Source organism: Papilio xuthus, unplaced genomic scaffold (genome assembly GCF_000836235.2).
Source record: "Papilio xuthus unplaced genomic scaffold, Pxut_1.1 DF825928.1, whole genome shotgun sequence".
NCBI classification, from domain to species: Eukaryota; Metazoa; Arthropoda; class Insecta; order Lepidoptera; family Papilionidae; genus Papilio; species Papilio xuthus.
The window spans coordinates 6,201,773-6,222,426 of record NW_013532721.1 but is presented as its reverse complement, the minus strand read 5'-3'; the positions used below and the strand labels follow the sequence as shown (position 1 = coordinate 6,222,426).

At 35.0% G+C, this 20,654-nt stretch overlaps 3 protein-coding genes across 5 annotated transcripts; 1 reads left to right on the top strand and 2 right to left on the bottom strand.

Moving 5' to 3' along the window:
* Nucleotides 1-2,605: 2,605 nt before the first annotated feature.
* LOC106125349 (vesicle-fusing ATPase 1) lies at nt 2,606-10,219 on the bottom strand. Its single transcript, XM_013322510.1, has 16 exons — nt 10,022-10,219; nt 9,680-9,768; nt 9,233-9,359; nt 8,198-8,283; nt 7,269-7,414; nt 7,007-7,145; nt 6,771-6,913; nt 6,499-6,698; nt 6,108-6,240; nt 5,340-5,542; nt 4,887-5,075; nt 4,513-4,645; nt 3,955-4,112; nt 3,464-3,648; nt 2,871-3,029; nt 2,606-2,760 (listed from the first exon to the last, which is right to left on the bottom strand). Exons 1-16 carry the CDS (start codon nt 10,031-10,033, stop codon nt 2,625-2,627), a joined length of 2,238 nt encoding a protein of 745 aa, XP_013177964.1. The 5' UTR covers nt 10,034-10,219; the 3' UTR covers nt 2,606-2,624.
* Nucleotides 10,220-10,656: 437 nt separating this feature from the next.
* On the top strand, nt 10,657-16,445 carry scaf6 (SR-related CTD associated factor 6). 3 transcript variants are annotated; one of them, XM_013322547.1, is made up of 14 exons: nt 10,657-10,906; nt 10,982-11,152; nt 11,257-11,546; nt 12,148-12,310; nt 12,894-13,041; nt 13,429-13,505; nt 13,679-13,877; nt 13,946-14,504; nt 14,706-14,839; nt 15,013-15,180; nt 15,266-15,369; nt 15,503-15,656; nt 15,776-15,945; nt 16,270-16,445. In XM_013322547.1, exons 1-14 carry the CDS (start codon nt 10,882-10,884, stop codon nt 16,293-16,295), a joined length of 2,388 nt encoding a protein of 795 aa, XP_013178001.1. In that variant the 5' UTR covers nt 10,657-10,881; the 3' UTR covers nt 16,296-16,445. The 3 variants fall into 3 exon arrangements, with proteins under 3 accessions (XP_013178001.1, XP_013178000.1, XP_013178002.1); XM_013322546.1 differs by having other exon boundaries at nt 16,230-16,445; XM_013322548.1 differs by lacking the exon at nt 10,657-10,906 and having other exon boundaries at nt 11,060-11,152; nt 11,346-11,546; nt 16,230-16,445.
* Nucleotides 16,446-16,492: 47 nt separating this feature from the next.
* Nucleotides 16,493-18,471, bottom strand: mst (misato mitochondrial distribution and morphology regulator). The gene is made up of 2 exons (XM_013322549.1): nt 17,846-18,471; nt 16,493-17,692 (listed from the first exon to the last, which is right to left on the bottom strand). Exons 1-2 carry the CDS (start codon nt 18,314-18,316, stop codon nt 16,559-16,561), a joined length of 1,605 nt encoding a protein of 534 aa, XP_013178003.1. The 5' UTR covers nt 18,317-18,471; the 3' UTR covers nt 16,493-16,558.
* Between the last annotated feature and the right edge of the window lie 2,183 nt (nt 18,472-20,654).

Here is a 20,654-nt window from a genome sequence, read left to right as displayed (position 1 = left end):
GTTTGATGCAAAGTGTCAAATGAATGTAACAGAAGTAGTTTATTCCAAATTGTATCACAAGTATATAGAGATAGAGTTCAATTTTGTCAAATGTACCGATATTTTTGCGCACCTTGACTGCTTCGTTACTTATGACGCTGTGGCTGCTACGATATTTATGAGCATCTTGCATGTACTCATATATTTGACGCTGTGTATGTACCGATGTATTTGAGCAGGGTGAATGTATCTATTATTTTGAGGACTTTTGTTGTACCGATATAATTGATTACTTTTGATGTACCTATATATTTGCATATCTTGTCTGTTACGATCTATATGACGCTGACTGTAACATTTATATTAAAGCACACTATTACCTCCGTTTAGTCATAGACAATGAGAGAGAGAATATGTTTTAATACAAGTGTTTTGCCAGTGAAAACCCACAGTAACAATCCATAATAACGATATAGAGTAAATATTTCATATTTTATCATTTGGGACATTTAATTTGAATGTACTTATATTGAATTTGACAAGAGAAATTGACTATTGAAACTAAATAAATTAGTACACATTTTAAGAAATGTTATTAATTTTACTTTGGTTTAAAATCCAAATATTGTTTAAATTTCAAATTGTGCAAGCACATATGTGCACTTTTTTATAACATTTCCAATTTCACGCCTTATTTAGCCTATTTTTTCATCAGACAAGTAGGTAAAACTTTTTTCTATATTGCAATAAATTTTGTCATAGTTTACTACAGTGAATATATCGAATTAAATTGTGTATTGCAACAATCAATTCCTTCTTGATTATTTAAGCCTACTTAATAATTAAGAAATTTTCAATATTAATATATATTTGAAATTCTACTTTTCAACAACAATCGAAATTTCAAACAATTTAATTATAATCTATGTGCTATATTAGTGATATTCAAAGACATAAGTACGCACATCTAAAGCTTTTTAATTTGAAATTGTACTTGAACATTTTTATAAGAATCGAGCTATATTAAATTTTACAGAATACACCTAATGTGTAAATCCATGCATTAATAAATTGCATTAATTTAACAAACTGTCTACATTGACACCGTTTCCTTACACCTAATATAAACGTAGGATTCCACTACCAAATCATTCATATAAAAAACACGTTTGTTTCTACCACTGTTCCGACAGTGGAAACCCACATTAATATGTAAAATAATATTCAAATACATCTATCTAAACAAAAAAGACAGCATCAAGCTGTATCACATCAGTAAAAATCCAAAGTAAATAAATATTACTCTTGCTAAATTATAATACAATATTATAATATTGAGCTATTGTCTATTCTTACAACCCTGGGATTTCTCTAACCATGTCATATAAGGAACGTAAACACTAATTATTTATCTATGTACAACTCTATGGAAGATTTACTAAGAAATTATAACGGAAGGACATGACATGGTTGAGAGTTGCATACCACCGAGCCTCCGTGCACAAGCTGTGTATAGGTTCATTAGGGTGTAAATTAGCTCACAAATAACTGTAACATTTACAACATAATAAATGTGCAAACAACTCTAAAACTTTATACAGAATGTAACAAACTAATTATTGCTCAACATACAATTAAACATTTATATATTTCACAAACATATATCCCACATTGTTATGTAAGAATAACACTAATACTGATTGTAATAATCAAAATTTACCCATATCAACAAAAGAATCATACTGTAGATCGTAACTATCACACGCAGAGTCCAATTCATCTGTAACAATATCACTTTGGATAGATGTTAAAATTTTCACTTCAGCATTTTCTTCACACACTGCCGTACTATCCGAGCTGTCACTTTCTATATATTCCAGTAATAATTTTGTTTTACCATTTTCAGTGCAGACTTCCGACAGCTCAAATGTACTATGCACTGTTGACTCGTCAATGTTGATGGCATCAAATAAATGAGAAAGCAAAGCATCATTATATGTCACAGCTGCAGCGGTGTCGTTAGATGATGGATCCGTAAAGCGACCGGAATCACCTAGTTCAGATATATTAAGCGATAATGTGTTATCATCATTAGCTTGCTGATTTGTCTTTTGGATAGCAATGTCTTGATGAATTGATGTTTCAAGTTTCTGGTTGTCACTGATTATATTATCTCTAGAAGAAATAGATGTGTCATCGGATAAATCACCTTCTGCATTCAATGTCACGGAGTAATCATTTTCATCTCTTTCTCCGGGCTGATCCAAATCATCAACACATTTGGTGGAATCATCGCTGCTATCTGATACAAGCAATTCCAGGCTGCGATCGAGTATTGCCGTGTCGGCACAAGACATATCATCTTCAAAGACTATTTCGACGCTTCGTATTCTCATGAGGGGCATTTTTGATGGTGATATTTCATTACCTTTGGCCATTCTTGCTCTTTTATGGGTGGAATCTACGCTTTCGCTGACTTCGTCGTAGTCAATCTCGTAGCTCCTGAGATCTGAGTTGCAGGGTGTGCATTCTGTGACCTTGGGGCTGTGTGCTCTGGGTGATACGTGTGGATTGTGATGTTCATGTGAGGTGGAAGGCGAGAGGCGTGTGGTATGCGCGACTGTTCCCTAAGGTTGCAACATTTCTTATTGTATGGTGGTGCCGAGGTCCAGCCCGCCCTCCTCTTGCATTTTGGTGAGGAATTTGAACACTCTCGAGTCCTCGTCCGTCTGTTTCACCATGTCGACTAACGCCAATAACTTCTTAATACCGATGAATATCCTGTCAGATAATTTTAATACAATCAGTTATTAAAGAAAAAAAAAAACCTTACAACTTCTAAACATGTCTGAGACATGGTAAGTTTTTGAACTACTATGGTGGATACTCACTTGGCTCCTCTGAGGTCACTCTGTATCCTGGCGAGGTCACGTTTGGAGAAGGCGTCGCTTTCCTCAAGCACTGCCATCACGTGCTCGGGCTGCGACAGGTTGGGTACGTGCAACACGCCCGTAAACGCCGACAACACTTCCATATCTTCAAGCACTTGTCTGTCCAAAAATATTACATTTGTGTTTAAGTGATGACGTCACACGACACCGTATTCGTATTTCGTTCCTCAAGTTCATTGTGAGCAATTCTAATAAAACACTTTATCTATAAACTCGTGTGAACACTAATTGCTGTAGTGAGTCAGATCAGTATGAGTAATCTGAACTAAAAAACTCTTTTAGCAAAGACATCGCCGGCAGATGATCTAGTTTAGATCTAGGGGAAGACTTGTAGATTTTTTAATATATTCCAAAGTAATGTTTATTAGCTAGGGAAAAAATTGACAAGTACTTATCTAGTTGTCTATGTAAATTTATATGAATCGTAAAAATCTTAGTATTTATTAAGACCTAGAGAGGACCAGCTTCCCTTATTGCCACCCCCTGGCGACATCCACGTCTATTAGTGCTAACTATCTCGCTTGTACATGTACCTGCGGCTGCTGGTGCACAGTATGAGCAGCTTGCGACCCTTGGGCGGCTGTTTCTTGAGCAGCACGAGTAACGCCTGCAGCGTCAGGTTGGAGTAGCGCGGTCCGATAGGCCCGTAGTCCAGCAGCCGCTCGATGTTATCCACCAGGATACACGACAGACTCGAACGGTACGCGTCGTCAAAGTACTGCAATACATAAAACGTATACACATTTGTTTTAACGTATATTTCGACCGTTTATAATCGTACTAGTCGTATCTAACGAGGTAAAGCAATGTGTCACGTTAAAAGTACATATGTCGTAGTACGCAAGTCCCAGGTACGCAAGTCCAAAGTACGCAAGTCCAAAGTACACAGGTCCGAAGTACGTAAGTCTGAGGAACATAAGTGCTAAGTCCGTACGACGGAAGTATGTAATACATATGTTTGTTATGTAGGTAGAAACACCGGTTGGATTTAATTAATATAATTTTCACGTAGTTGCAATATTACCTTGCGTATCTGCAAGCACTTGGCAGTCTCGGTGAAGCCGACCATATCCTCGGGCGAGCAGACCTTGACGAAGGGGAAGTCGGAGCGCTTGGCCAGCTCGGCCGCCAGCGCCGTCTTGCCGCTGTTGGGCGGACCTTCCAGCAGCACTGACACCAGGCCTGCACAACAACACATGTTTATTCGCTCCAAAGTTCCTTAATAAACAATTATTAAGAAGGGTCTCTAGCACGAAAATTCTAGTTCATCGACATTTGTATTACATTTGTACAGCGCCCCTTTCAGGCATAAAGCAAGTCAATCTCGTACAAATTTTAACACATTTTGTCGACTACGTTACTAAAATGTGAGTCATAGGCCCTATAACGAATATTTGCGATTTGCTGCTAATAAAACTAAATTCATATTTTAATTAACCATTTAAAGTAACCAGATACCAGTTAGATTCAACCGATTTGTTAACAATTTCTTATAAAGTGTCCATCATATATGCCCGATATCCGTTGGCCTGAAAGTAATGTTTTTTTATCTCGAATAATTATATAGAAATTAGTATAATACCGCTGGCCTCTGTAGCGCGCGCCTGCTGTATGTAGAGCAGACCGTCCTCCAGCAGCGAGGAGACCGGGGAGCCCCAGTTAATGATGCCGCGCGATAGGAAGTGCTCCAGCGCCTCCGCCGCAGTACCGAATGCCTAACAAATTTATATAATTCATTTATCATTGATGGAAACAAATTACTAAGATGTTACCGAAAAAACGTAAAAAAAAATATTGAAAAATCATTCGAGTTTTAAAATGTTATGAAAATATGCATATGAGGCAAACAAAAAAGGCTGATTTTTTACCTATTATTACACTATTAGCAACTTTGAACATAGTTGTTAAAAAATTGATTTTCCATTATCTATGGTGCATTATTCTATCGTGTCTTACCGGTTTAATATCATTCTCGAGCGCGTGTAAGAAGTCAGTGCGCTCGACCATGAGCTTCTCCATAGCCTCGGGGTCCACCTCAACTTTGCTGGAGGCCTTGATCAGCCGGTTCATGGCGGTGGACTGCGCCGCGCGCACCAGACCCTCCAGCTCCGCACCAGAGAAGTTCTTTGTTAGCGCTGCTAGCTCCTGCAATCGAAATACCATATCAAAATATTAACTTTGTCAAAACTATTATTAGAATATATTTATTTTCGAATACCATATATTTATTTCTGACGGAATATTGCTAGTATTAATTTTTAATAAGTTTTTACATATAATGAAAGGCAAATATTATAATTATTTTGTATTCTACCTTACCCTCTTTTATCCTCAAATTATTAACATAACATAGAATTAGTTGTAGTTAGCTGTCGTATTTTTTGTAAGTAATATTGATTGAGTACAAACTTTGCAGTCAACATCTTCAGCGATCTTCTTGTACTCGCGCATGCGCTTGGTGTGAATGCTGAGGATTTGCACTCGACCGGTCTCGTCCGGCAGACCTATCTCCATCTGCACCTCGAGCCTGCCCGGACGCATCAGCGCCTCGTCTATCATGTCCCGTCTGTTCGTCATACCGATCACCAGGATGTTGTTCAGTTGGTCCACACCTATATTCATAACCTAGTTATATCGAACTGTTCACTTAACAAACACATTGACTTTCGAACTTCGATGGTTCGTTTTTAAGTGCTTGACCAGACCAAATTTATACGCCCAGCCTCGATTCATGTACCAATTTTAGAATTTCATAAATATAATCTGAGGTTTTTACGGTGAAGGAAAACATCGTGATACCTGCACATATCTACGATGAACTGCAAATATATGTGCAGTCAACCTGTACTGAGTCAGTGTGGTTGACCTATGGCCTAGTCACCCCTAACTTTGTTAAGGTTCGAGCTTTTCTGTGGTAACATTAGCTGTTGACGACTTCTATGGAAGATGTGGAATAAGAAATGAATAGGAATAAAGCATGTCTAGCTTGTCTTGTCCATAAAAGAATACAGTCTGTCAAATTTTATGTTATAGTCTACATAATATCTTGAATAAATCTCTTGACAAATCGTTATAATTTTTATTAAATAAGATCCCTTGCGCCCCATTTTGCTTAATTATTATATCCAATCTGGATTGTCATGCGCTGTCAGCCGTTATAAAGTTTAAATACTGTACCATCGATTTTGGAGAGCAGCTGGTTGACAACTGTGTCGTGTACCCCAGTGTTGCCGCCCACAGAACCACGCGCCTTGCAGATCGCGTCGATTTCATCGAAGATTATAATGTGCAGCCCGCTGTTCGGTCCACACTAACAAAGTTAAAATTATATTTGTTAAATATTCCGTTTTAAAATTACTAATTACTATATTAATCGAATAATTAGCAGTTACTTGTATTGGTTTGGTCAAAATATTTAGTACCAAGATCCTCGCAATAACTAGAGCTGATTTTTTTGGTAAATTTAACTTTGCAATACAAATATAATCCGGCAGTCCGCCATCCTGCAAAGTAACACCGGTAGCTGTAATATTCACTGAAATACGAAATAATTATATTTCATGCTTACCCTTTTCTCTTCTTCTTCGGCGTCGGCAAACAATCGTCGAATATTGGCCTCGCTCTCACCAACATATTTGTCCAATATTTGCGGACCGTTCACGATCTTTGGTTCGCGGGCGTTCAACATCTTGCCAATCTGTCTGGCCATCAGAGTTTTACCAGTACCGGGTGGCCCGAACAATAAAATACCCTTTACGTGCTTGCAACCTAAGAGATAAATTATTTTTAGTATCTTATACTCCAAAGTAATAATGGTGACAAGACATAAAAAAGCTTTACCCAATTGTTCGACAACTTCTGGTGGGAATACGCGAGACGCAAACGCACGTCTGAAGATAGCATTGAATTCTTTATCCAGACCACCGATGCCCATTTTGCCAAAGTCCCAGTCAGGATTGATGATTGATTGACGAGGCTGTTTCCTATATAAATGAAGAAATACAACACGCTTTACATAAAAGCTAGAGTTCAAAGTTCAAAATTGTATATCGCATTTATTAGTACGTAAGACTTACCCTTTAGCCTTCCCTACTAAGTTCAGGGAGGAGTTCTCAGCTTTATCAAACTGTATGCAGGCATCGGGCAGCAGTCTGCCCATCCTTACGCGACGCGGGACCGCGTTAGCACCTGATGCCAACGCTTGGACGTCCACAGCTTGGGAAAAATTATTAAAAGTGTACTTTACAAAAATTATGTCATTAACATCATTATTAGATATCATAATTACACGATATTCCAATTATCAACAAAATAAAAATATTTGCGCCTAAAATTTACCTTCAAGATTCTTTACAATTAATGACAAGACTTTTTTATCCTGGAAGGCGAATGCCAGCTGTTGACCGACGGTGAACACCTGGTTGGAAAACTGGATGAGAAAGTCGCGCGCCATCTGCTCCGAGTCGTACGGTTCCAACGATGTTCTACGAGTTAAAAAAATATAATGACTAATTTTTTTCTCGTATATCTTTCGTATTTTTTTTGTATAAAAAACTAGAAGAATAAAATGTAAATAGTGCACACGGCATGGGACGACACCCAGTAGAGACAGGTGAAAGCTGCTTTAACTAGACAATCGAAGAATTGTAAAAAAGTAAATTACTACTAAATACTAAGATTTTTACTACTAGTTCCCCCCCCCCCGAGCCATGATCCAGCCTAGATCATCGGCAGATGACTCTTTTACACATAGTCTGGGAATTAAATTGAAATCGCCTTAACCGAAGGCACGCAATCATTGGGCTCTTACTTGATAACCATATGATAGGAAATTTGCCTGTTAATTCCAATTACGTCATAACAGAGATAAAAGTTCGCGTGTCGTTACATGACTGACACATTAAATAACTCTGCAAATTAGCAATACAGAGTGGTGTAAACGATAGATTGATACGGTTTTTTATTTAGTAAATAGCTGTAGTAACTCCGTCCGCGCGGGATTAAAAATAAATGTTAGCCAATTCTCAGACCTACTCAATATGCTCACAAAATTTCATGAGAATCGGTCAAGCCGTTTCGGAGGAGTATGGGAACGAAAATTGTGACACGAGAATTTTATATATAAGAGTTTCAATCTTTAACAAAATCTTACGTGTCTTTTAGGCAAATAATAATTTATTTGACAATAATAATATTAATTGATCTTATATCAAGGAGTGATGTTCAAAAATGTTTTCATAAGTTTAGTATTATAATTGTTTACTTACGTTTTTTTCAGCATAAAGTCTGCATCTAATGTGACACTGCACAAACATTCTGCGTTTTGTGGCTTGAACGGTTTCACGTCGATGGGCTGCAACAAAATACGTAATTAAAAAAATACATAATATAACAAAAAAAATAACCAATTAAATTATACAAAAAAAACAAGTTATAATTTCAAAAACCTTTTTTTTTTAAAAAACGTAGTAATAATTTTATTTAAATACTAGCTGTCGCCCGCGACTCCGTCCGCGCGGGATTAAAAATAGATGTTGGCCGATTCTCAAACCTACTCAATATGCTCACAAAATTTCATGAGAATCGGTCCAGCCGTTTTGGAGGAGTATGGGAACGAAAATTGTGACACGAGTATTTTATATATAAGATTGAGTTAACAATAGATTAAGAATATTATTTCATCATGTGTCTAGAATAAGCGCGTAAGGCTGCAAAAGTCATTACGTAACTTATCGATCTCTGTACACTGCAACTCTTATAACTGTTAAATGCAAGATGGTTTGCAAGCAGCATTTTACATCTTTCTATCTTACTAATATTATAAATGTGAATGTTTGGATGGATGGATGTTTTTAAACAGTATGTATCTCCAGAAGGGCTGCATGGATCTCACTGAAATTAGGCATAGATGTAGAATATAGTGTGGAAGAACACATAGGCTAATAATTAAGATTTTTTTAATTCAGCATGGTCAGACAACAGTAAATTACATAATTACCATCAGTACTAAAATCAAATATTTATGGTAGAAACAGTTCTGAAATTGTAGCCAGATTCTATAAGCAACATAGATCTCCCACAAGATAGACTGATTGCTTTGTATAATTAACTAGATTTCGCATGCAACTCACTCAATAACGAAATTAAAGAAAACTTAATTAGTAGCCTATATATTCTTCCAGACTATGTTCTACATTTATGTAAATTTTCAGCTAGATCCATTGAGCTATATTTAAAGATACATAATAACAAATATCAATCTAAATGTTTGCATTTATAATATTAAGAAGGTTATTACTTACTTGGCCAATGGAAAGTGTAGCCCATTTTCTTTGTGGTGCTGAAAATCCAACAGTACCACGATCCACACCACTGTAGAATCTGATACTGAAGACAAAGTGTGACGGACCAGTAGATATTTCTATGTGCCTGAAAATATTATAATTTATGTTTCCTTCATACTATACAGGATAGGTGATAGACAGAATGTAAAATCTAGGACAGATTGCATAATCTGTGACGATTGCAGTATGGAATAACTGAATAAATAGCCTAATATGTACAAATTTTCTTTGTGTCAATGCAATATTTTCTGGTGAGTCACTGATCGAACTTCATGAAAAATTATTTTGAAATACAAATAGAAAAAAAAACTTTATGTATAAGTGTAGACATGAATTATAAGTGTATATATAAACTTTATGTATGTCATGAAAACATATGTATAAGTGTATAATTATTGAACTTACTTGACATCACTGGGGAAGTCGTCTGGATTAATGAGAGCACAATTTGTTACAGCCAGCTCATCAGAGGGGCATTTTGCTGCCTTCATCCGCTGAAACCATAACATTAATTATAGTAACATACCTAATTTAATTTCCTATATCTGTGCAAAATATCAATGAATATATATTTTTTTAATTTCTAAGGAAAAATTAAATCTTTTTAACTGTTAGCTTTTATAGAGATCTGTTTTCAAATATAATGAGTCAAGTAATGAATAATCCCAATTTCTTTATGTGATTTAGTATTTATCTAGAAAAATGTTTTAACAAGAGAAGAGGCTGTTTAGTCCATAGGTAACTTACCAATGAAGACATTTTTTGTGTTTATTTATTAAAGTTTCTTATAAATCAATGTTTTGACACTATTGATTCACGTTGAGAAATTGACGTTGATGAATCCAAATAATCTGACACTCCTTGCTTGATACAGCGAATGACTGCATTGAACTATTTTGGCTCAAAACCAATTCACTCATGAACTCACGAATCACGATCGCGATCAATACATCTTGTACGGTATTGCCATTTTAACAAAATTAACTCCTTTTTTTTAAGATACGTTAAGATACGTTTTTTAAGATCGTTATTTATAACGTAAGTTAAAAGTTAAATAACAGGACTAAAACTCTTTCTTGATGCCGTTTGCTGCCTCTCGCTAGGAAAGCCGCAGGCTAACATTGAAAACACAATCAAACCTTTATCTAAAACGTCCTATGCAATATCAAGTGGAAATTGTATATTAATTTATAAAAAAAAATAAAGGACACAACTTGGTAGAATAACATTAATTTACCTCAAAAGATTGAAATTAATTCAAATTGTAAGATAGTAGAGCCAAAAAAAATTTAAATACGCTCGTCAAAGTCAATCGATTAAATATTTCTATTGATGTCTATGGGTCTATTGTATATTTGTATACTCTGCATTTTGAGTGATTTTAAATGAAATGTGATGGAAATACAAATGGCCGACGTTGATCGCGTTACTGCGGTTAAAGTGTTTTGTGACAAATAAACAGGAACATTTTAATTTATGCCTCGCTAAACGGTGTGTTTTGTGAAATAATATTTATTTCGTTTTAAAATGACACCAAATATTTTTTGTCATCGGGTGCATGAAAATTAGAGACAAAATTATTATTAACCTCCAAAAATATAACAAAAATGGAGCTTCCTCAACCTCCACAAGGTAATGTTTGGTCTATTGCGTTGAAATTATTAAATCTTAGTTACTCTATTTAATACCTAACATTTAAATTTAAAGATCAAGACCTTCGCAACATAATAGACAAATTGGCTCAGTTTGTGGCGAGAAATGGGCCAGAGTTCGAGAAAATGACGAAAAACAAACAAAAAAACAACCCTAAGTTCAGTTTCCTGTACGGCGGGGAGTACTTCAACTACTACCAGTATAAAGTGACGACAGAGCAAGCAAGTAAGCATTTATCACCGATGGCAAAGATAGAATGTTGCGGTCGCGGCCGATCGCTAGTTTGCATGTTGTGATAACCGTTTCAAGTGAACCTCCGCTGTTTATAGTTCTAAAGCAATCGGCCGGTGGGCAGTCTGCTCCCGCGCCCGCCGGGGCTTATATGGCACAGAACAGGCAATATGTAATGCCCCAACAGGGCGGTGCTACGGCCGCGCAGCTAGGGCTCGCAGCGACGATGGCGGTGGCGCCGGCACTCCAGCAATGGTTGGCGGTCAACTCCGTCCCGCCTCCGGCGCCCGGTCACCACTCTCACGACATCGACAACCTCAATGTACAGATCAACATGCTCAAGGAACAGATAACACAATCGGAAAACAATCTCAGTGCTCAGCATACGGTTAGTAATTTATACATTTTGAGTTACTCTACTGTTTTCTCTAATTGGATTCTGAAATGAATTACTATATATAACATAATATTTGAAGCTGTTTATTTTCTGTACTATCAAGTTATTTTGTGTGGCACAAAAAGAATGGTCATTGTAAGACTTTATATTAAAAAAAAAACATTTATCATAATAAACTATCTGCATACAGTATTACATCATAATGAGCTGACAGTTACAAATATTCTATGGAAACTATTGTTTAATTATTGGTACAAATTTCTTATTATGCATGATATTATTTGAAACAAGAATCTTTTATATTTACATCAATTGTTACTTGTAGTGTACAATGTTTTTGAACTAAAAATATTATTATATTAGTTATAAATATTAAAGTAAATGATATTAATTACTACTTTATTCATGTTTTAAAATTCATTTATTTCACAGGTCTAAATAAGACAAGATGAAAATTATTTTTTTATATGTTTTTATAACATTTGCAGCACATCATAATTGTATTTTATTTAAATGTACATTCAAATTTTGCCCGCCAGATAAATTGTCACATATTCTATTGACCATAAAATAATATATGAAATTATTGTAGGTGTTGATACAGCAACAGCAAGCTAAGATCAATGAGTTGGTGGGCAAGGCGCAAATGGAAACCATTCAAATTATGGCTGAAGAAAACAACATCAATCTCAGTGAATTGGACACAATTTTACAACCTATAATAGAAACATGTACTAAGGATAGCATTTCTTCAGGTAAATATTCTTCTTTTAAGTATTAAAAAATAAATTACACAAGATTTGGGGTCATTGGATCTTATGCTACTTTGGAGTTGAGTTTGAATTGATACAAAAGGGATGTTATAAGCACTAAGTCAAATTTATTTAACATTTATTATATTTGATGCCGAAATGGTCCTAATGAAATATTTTCTGCAATATGCTTCTACATTACATTCAAGTTAAGCAGGATTTTACTTTGTTTGTATCTTATAAGAAGTGTTTGTGATAATTTACTTTTTCTACTTGGTTGGATTTATGTTTTTGTTATGTTAACGTAGTATTTTTTAGCTTATTTTTGTATGTTAGTCTAATTTAGAAATAGTCATATTTTCATCAGATTGAAAACCAAACTTAGGTATGAGATTTGCTCAATTAACATCAGTAGTTTTGTAGACTTAACCATGCATCCTATTGTAAGCACTTAATCTTTATAGATATTTTGTTACTATATGCAACTTATGTAAAAATAGATTCATTTTACTTATCAAAAAACTTGAATATTGATATTTTTGCAATATTCTTGTGAATGTTTACTAAGAATTAGGTTTAATTGTAGGTAAAGGTTGGATTTTGCAACATGCAACATCACATGATGCGGGCAAAGTGATATCCCAGCACCTCCTGAGAAAAGTGACCCAGCCGGGAGCAGCATTCACACAGAAACTACACATCATTTACCTCGTAAACGATGTGCTCCATCACTGGTAATTAAATATATTTACTACGTTAGATTTAAGTTAATCATTGTTTACTAATTCATCATTAAGTTAAGAGAAAAAAAAAACATTGTTGCTAACAAACCCATTTATTATTTGCGTATGTTTATAATTATGTAAAATATTGTAAGATTTTGTTATTATTTGTAATATTATTATTTTAAACTAGTTTTAGGTTAGTGTTGATTTAAATGTATATCTCGAGTCTTGTATTGTTTGTAAATCGAATAGTTGATTTGAAACATAAATTATTTAATTAAAGTTTCAGTAAACATTTTGTTAATAATTTTAATTTCCATTATCTACTGTTGTGTTTCCTGTCCCTTGCTGCAATTATCTATTCGGTGTCTATGATGCTCTTATTCCTAATTACAGTGCACGCAAAAACGCGGAAGATCTCAAGAAAAATTTGGAAAATGTGGTGGTTCCCATGTTTTGCAATGCCAGTATAGGTAACATATTTATAATAATGTCCTCAAGATTTAGGTCTCTTGTTCGATTCTGCATTTTCATCTTGAATATTAAGCATCCTTAGAACACCATCACCTGTGGTTTGCGCCAGTCAGGTAACTTGCTTGAGTCTACTGACTCGTGCGACAACAATGTAAACATTTATCTGTTTCAGCTGTCACCGAGGAACAGGAGGCGAAACTTAACAAGCTGCTCCGCTTGTGGGAGTCCAAGTCGAACTATTTCGAGCCGGCGGTCATTGAGAAAATGAAGAGCCCCACCTCCTCCTACCAGGAGTATCAGGCCAACCTGATCACTCAGCATTCTAACGCCATCTCACACCTCGCACAACAAACCAAGTCAACCTTCGAGAAGTATGTATTTAGTGGTTAGTTTTATTTTAGCTGTTAAAATTTTAGCTAAATCAATGGTTCATTTTCAGTTATCAATCACAGCATCAAGCCTTTGTCGCTCATACGCTGCAACAGATTCAGCAATTGGAGATGCAAAAACATGCATTGGAATTGCAAAATCAGGACCATAAAGATAATACTCATCAGCAAACTGTGCAAGGACCACAATTTGAAAACAATAGTTTTAATGAACCAAACTTTCCTCCAATGGGCTTTCATGAACAAAGCTATAACTCAAGCCATCAGTTTGGCAGCGAGAGCGGAGATAATTACCCTTCTAACAACAGTATTAGTGGGAATGAAAACAGCTACGATAGTCAAGTGTTTGATCAAATAATAGCCCATAAGAAACCTGTTGAAATGGAAAAACCAGACCTATCAAATCTTCCAAAAGTAAATTTCTCCCAGCCGCCTCCCGGTTTCACACCGCCGGACAAACTACCCATGTTAGCATTCCAAAACGGTCTTCCAGATCTTAGTAAACCTCCCCCTGGGTTTATGCCATTCCCAGAAATAAATAACGAAGACTTAATGCCTTCTGTACCATACTTTGAGTTGCCTGCTGGACTGATGGTGCCTTTAATAATGGTAAGAAAATTCTCTCTTTTTATAGCTAACAAATACTTTACAGAACTGATAATTGATTTTAATACAAGCATTTGTTAAGGTAAGTAAAAATGCATGGAATGTTGTTAATATTTACATGTTTTTAAAGTTTTGTTTAGAATCATTGCTTGTTTGGTGATATCAATGTAAATGTAAACACTATAATATATATTTGAATTATAGTTGGAAGAGGATCGGTATCGACCTCTGGACCCGGAGAAGATCCGGCTGCCGCCGCCTGCTCCGCCCAATGACCGGCTACTGGCGGCTGTTGATGCCTTCTACGCCTCGCCCAATCACGAGCGGCCCAGAGACAAGTAAGTTTTACTATAGCTTATATTAGTTTCTCTGTCTACGTTTATTGTTTATGTAAAATGATGTATATTAATAACAATAAAATACGTAGTAATGTAAAAAGCAAATAATGGATTGCAGAATTTAAATTATTTGTTTCTTATTTATTGCATTGTAACAGTTTTTACGATTTTAGTGAGGGATGGGAGAAGCTTGGTCTGTATGAATACTACAAGGCCAAGAACGCCGCTCGGAAGCGCAAGGAAGAGGATATCGCGCAGGGCAGGAGACAGCGTTCCAAGTCACCTAGTCCCATACCCAAAGACCTGCAGAAACAACCCACACCACCTGGCAGAAGATACAGGTACAAAACTAAAACTTCCTATGCTTGGCGAGATTAATTTTATACGAAAAAAATGAGTAAGTAAATCTAATTTTGTTTATGTTAGATCAAAAAGCAAGACGCCAGAGAAATCTCCGGTACAGCCAAAGTCAAGATCACCTTCTCCCAGACGGAAACAATCATCGTGGAGGAGAGAGCGAGACAGAGAAAGTGAGATATTATCATCAATTCTTATTATTAACCCTTTCTTCTTGGATTTATGAGTTACGACGTCACAGTAAGCCGCGGTTTGATACGCTCGTATCTGAAACGCATTGTATTTCACAGCTTTTTTTTATTTCAGATCGTCGGCGGTCGCGGTCAAGATCACGATCTCGATCTCGCAGCAAGTCCCGGGAGCGAGATCGGGACAGGGACCGAGACCGTGCGCGAGAATCGCCGTCTTCGAGGTCACGACGTGTCGAACGTTCCAGATCACCTACACCACCTAGTTTTCTGTTAGTTTCTTATAGTGTACAAGATACATGATAATTATTCCTAAAATATCTCAAACTGATATAAATTTTATTGGCATTTAATAATGAAACTTATAAATAAAATGTGAATTTATGTTTAGTTGTGGCTCGTTGCCTACGACGTCCTCTAGCGGGCTAGATCCAAGTAACAAGGGCCACCAATTGTTGCAAAAGATGGGCTGGAGCGCGGGCGGACTGGGCGCGGCAGGGCAAGGCATCGCGGAGCCCATCAGCGGCGGTGCCGTGCGCGACAAGCAGGATCAGTACAAGGGTAACAATTAGACATGCAGTATATTAAAACAACCATCCAACTGATTTAGGGTACCCCTAAAAAACTGAAAGGTCGAATATATATTTCGCTTTATACTAGACTACAACAGATTATTCACGAAAACTTACTATCTTGCTAGAACTATGAATCTGAAAATTTGGTTAAGTTAGTTGCACACTTAGTTACACTTATATTTTTTTAATTATTTTATATTTATATTTTTTTGTTTCAGCAGAATTTCCTTTTTTTATAAATTATTAACCAATTGCAATTGTATTTTATAGGTGTTGGAGTAAACCTAAATGATCCATATGAAAATTTCAGAAAGAACAAAGGTGCGGCATTTATAACGAGAATGAAGGAGAGGGCTCTCGAACGGTCATCGTGATCGAACATAGACTTTGTACATGAATGTAAATGTGCTAAAAGAAGTGTCTGTGCGATTGGTGATATGATGTATTTTATCAGAATCATCTTAAAATAAATTTATGATATTTTAATCTGTATTTTTATTAAAAAAAAACATTTAAATGCAATTTTTTGATATATTACTTTGTTTTAAAAAATATGCGTATGGTTCATCTACCATTAAAAAAATCAGTCCATTTTAAGATTATAATTCTAAACATTCTTCATAGTTATTTTGGAACTCTGCTAATGTTTCCAATCGCTCCTTAAATTCTTCAGCTTCACAACCTTCTCCACTAAACTTATATAGTTTAGCAAACTTTATCCTGCCAACTTCCTTTTTCAAATTTTCAATTGTGTTTGACAAAAAGTTGCCATTATGGTATCCTGCCATCAATGCGCAACTCTCAACCTTTGTTTGATTTTTCTCATTTGTAACAAAACCATGTCTGTTTAACTTTTCTGAGAATATATTTGGAAATGGTGGCTTTATTTGTAATGGTTTTTCACATATTGTTACATTTGTAGCAGAAAGAAAATGATTTGCTTGAAAATATAACTCAAACATTTCTTTGACATTACTGTATTTAGGATTTCTTTCATCTTTTTTCATTAAATATTCCTCAATTCCTCTGATAGTAATAAGTTGGAATATTTTATCTGGAGCTATGTCACAACTAGGTGTTATCGATGTGTAAAGTGACTTTTCATTAATTTCTAAGAATTCATTTATATATTGATCTTCAGGAATAGCAAATGGAAGTCTCAAAGAGGCTGCCGCCATCTTTCTTCCATACCCAGTCATATCGGCACAGGCATCAGACAATGTGTAAATATTGGATTTAAGCCTGTATTTGTAACTTAATGTGTCCAAAGCTGATGCTAAAATACTTGCAGAGTGGTAATACAATTCTGGCTTATAATTTAAATAATCAAATACTATTGGCTTGCCTGGTTTCCTCCATCCCTTATTGCCAGTGCAAAGAGGAACAAATAGTGTTGCCAATTGTGTCAGTTCACTCAATGAGAAAGCAATGTTGACTATTCTCTGTGTATCTTTTCCAGTAGAAATTTCTTTTTCTTCATCAGTAGTAGGATCATTATCCGGGAAATAAGAAGGAATTATTGGATGGGCTAGTATTGATTTTGAATATTCATCAGTTAAATGTTCAATACAGCCAAGAGCTAGGCCCGCAAACCCATCAACACAATCAAAGTTGACATGGAAGCCTTGCATACTGTCACATTCCTCTACATAGTTCCTAATTTTATCAGAAAATGATTCACCATAGTCCTGTTTCCACAAAGATTGTCCAGTATGGAAGATATCAAAACTTTCCTGAAACCAAAATGTAGGTTATTTAGAAATAAGTAAATGTTGCTGATTGTCCTAGTGGTACTAACCAAGAAAGATATGGGTTTGAGAATTGATTTAGTATTATTAAGAAAAAATATGATTATTTTAAAACATTATTAGTCAGTTTATACTTACATTAGAGCCTTGTTGGTATTCCTTGACAATATTAATTGTTCTTGAGTGTAACCTAGGATATAAATAATCAGTCCATGTATTAATCTGATCCTCCAACTGGTATTTTTTTGAAACTATTTCATTCAGAGGTTTTGTGTCAATATCTGCTAAATATTCATTCTTTTGTGCAACTGGCTCTTGAATTTTTTCTACAGCGCTCCATTCAAAGTCTTCCTGTCCATCTTCGTCGGGTAAACCACCAGTAGCCGGTAAAGATTTAAGGGTATCTCTTAAATCTGATATTAGAAGTCTAGGAGTATAAGTGATCTCCCCCTTGGTATTTCGTCCTTCTCGGTACAAAACATCATTGTTACATTCACTTTTTTCAGTGCCTGTATAATCAAAACCAAGTTCCTGTATATTCCAGAAATGCGTCCCAACATGATTCGAATAATAGCCAAATTGAAGAGTAAGTATTTCGCGTGTCGACATAGCAAGGCACCGTTAAACAAGCTAAAATTATAAAGGATATATACGTTAAATTATATTTCACAAAAACAAAGATTAGCAGTTGCACTAAATAACAACAATCGCATTCCTAGCATGTGCGACGTTCGTTTTTAACAGATGACAGTGACAGCTAGGGATTACGGGTACACAACATTTTATATACTCTTTGGGTACACAATAAGATACTTTGGTGGATACACTGGAACTGGATCCATTTGATTTTTGCTTCGATACAACACCATTCGATCCACTAGTGTATCGAGATATGACCTCTGTGGATCTGATCAATTACTAGTCAATTTTATTAACTAGCTGTAGTAAGGGTTTAAAAAGTAATGTGATCTTGTTTTATTTCGAGTGTTTAGCATTTACCATAAAAATCCACTGCCTTAAAAAATGAATTAAAATATTTTACTCCAGATATTTTATCAATAAATCGATCAACACAGTGCATAACGATCCAAATCATCTGGCTCAGGCATCCCTAGTCAAATGCATCAACAAAAATGCTTTCGGTGTTTGCCACCGACTAATTATGAATTTTAACACTTTTTAATAAGACTAGATTTAAGTATGTAATTACCAAAAAACTATATCTGAGATTATTTGATCTCATGTAGATAGAATGTAGAAAGATGTTTTTGCATTTTACGGTTAATCAATTCTTTTAGATAGCAACAAAATTTTGTACAATAACATGTTTAATTTCATATGGTATTTTTTACATTGGTACAATTAGGTTTTCTTTTATACAATTAGGATTTAAATAAAATAAATAATTGCAGGAATAAATGAAACTACACAATTATTACTTCCATTTTATTACAAAAAAATTATTAAAAATCATTCAACTTAGCTTCTATAGCTATAAACTAAACTATATTCTAATCTTATGTATTACACTTACAATTTCTGGATGTTCAAATACTGGCAGTGGAAAAATACGTTACTTATTTTAATCATGATACGTCTAAACATCTGCTAGTCAACTGTTATTCGAATGGCCAGTAAATTGTTTACAAAATCTCGTGAAGAAGACCTTAACTCCTACTTCTGCATTCTTGCAGGCTTCTAGCAATTAAGGAATGAATTGAATGGTCCGTTCACTGGCAACTACCAAATAAGTATTTGAAGACATAAAATATTTACATAATTGCACACTATTAGATTAATAAAAATACATTAAACTTAAAGCACCCCCAAAGGTTAATAAAATAACGGTCACGATGTGTAACAAATACAGTATTTTTTGAACTTGAGTACTCAGACCAACAGGTCTATTTAATAGTAAAATTACATGAAAAAAGTCACAAGCCGAGTTGATTAATAGTAACGGACTTATGACTTACATCGGTCATCTGCATTATATGATATACAAGACGTTGTTGTTAGTTAATAACTAAAACAAATGTATCTGAAAGAACTATTTATAAAGAATGTGTTAGATTGCAAGTATAAATGTTTTCAGATATCTTGGCGGTTTTATTTCAGGTTGCGCAGAACACAATGTGAAGTGTGGGGGGAGGGCACTACGCGGCACACCAATGATCTAGGGCCGCCAAGATATTTGAAATTATTTAGAAATATATTTCTTGTATTCTCCATAAAGTTTTCCTGCCAAATATTTGGGTATCGATCTTTCATTATACATTTCTTACTTTTAACATTTTATACAGAAAGGTGCTTTTTATTTCCATCATAATTGTCTAAGATTTGAGACTAATAATATTCTAATGGAGAAAACACCTTGTGATTTATATAATCAAAACATAATATTAAAAAAAATGGGCGAAGTGTGTACAAAAATTTAAAAATGATATACAATCATTTACTTGGCAACAGACATCATGTGTTGCCAAGAAAATGAGCAATACCATTTTTTTAGAGCCATAGTTTTAAATGATTAGAATTTAAGATAACATGTTTGTAACAAGATGCACACAAACATGGAAACAAAAACACAACTCAATTATTATAATTACCTTTTTGAATTCATAAAAAAACACATCATTTTACTTATTACAGACACATCTGTCTGGGATCAAATCTATGCTATAACCAAAGAAAATATAGATAAAGGAAAGATTTCAGTACATAGACAGGCCAATATTGTAAACAAAGAAAACATCTAGAATTGTAAAAAAGGTGAGATACAATTCTACAAGCTATAAGGTCTCCGCGCTATATTTATTTTCAAAATGTTCCTTGTTAATTCTTAAGGGAAATAAAAACATTTTTGTTGAAAAAGGCCTATCTATGTAGTTAAACCTTTGCTTAACACAAACTTAGGTGAGTTTAATGATGTTAACATATGTTTTAT

Excerpts from the sequence above, each read along its gene's own strand:
- LOC106125349 (XM_013322510.1), bottom strand. Across the intron at positions 7,146-7,268 it reads AATTGTAAAGAATCTTGAAG|CTGTGGACGTCCAAGCGTTG; the intron begins GTAAATTTTAGG and ends ATTTTTCCCAAG. Across the intron at positions 6,241-6,498 it reads CCGAAGAAGAAGAGAAAAGG|TGTGGACCGAACAGCGGGCT; the intron begins GTAAGCATGAAA and ends TAACTTTGTTAG.
- scaf6 (XM_013322546.1), top strand. The coding sequence starts at position 10,882 with ATGGAGCTTCCTCAACCTCCACAAG. Across the intron at positions 10,907-10,981 it reads GCTTCCTCAACCTCCACAAG|ATCAAGACCTTCGCAACATA; the intron begins GTAATGTTTGGT and ends TTAAATTTAAAG. Across the intron at positions 13,878-13,945 it reads ACCAAGTCAACCTTCGAGAA|TTATCAATCACAGCATCAAG; the intron begins GTATGTATTTAG and ends GTTCATTTTCAG.
- mst (XM_013322549.1), bottom strand. The coding sequence starts at position 18,316 with ATGTCGACACGCGAAATACTTACTCTTCAATTTGGCTATTATTCGAAT. Across the intron at positions 17,693-17,845 it reads AATACCAACAAGGCTCTAAT|GAAAGTTTTGATATCTTCCA; the intron begins GTAAGTATAAAC and ends TTTTGGTTTCAG.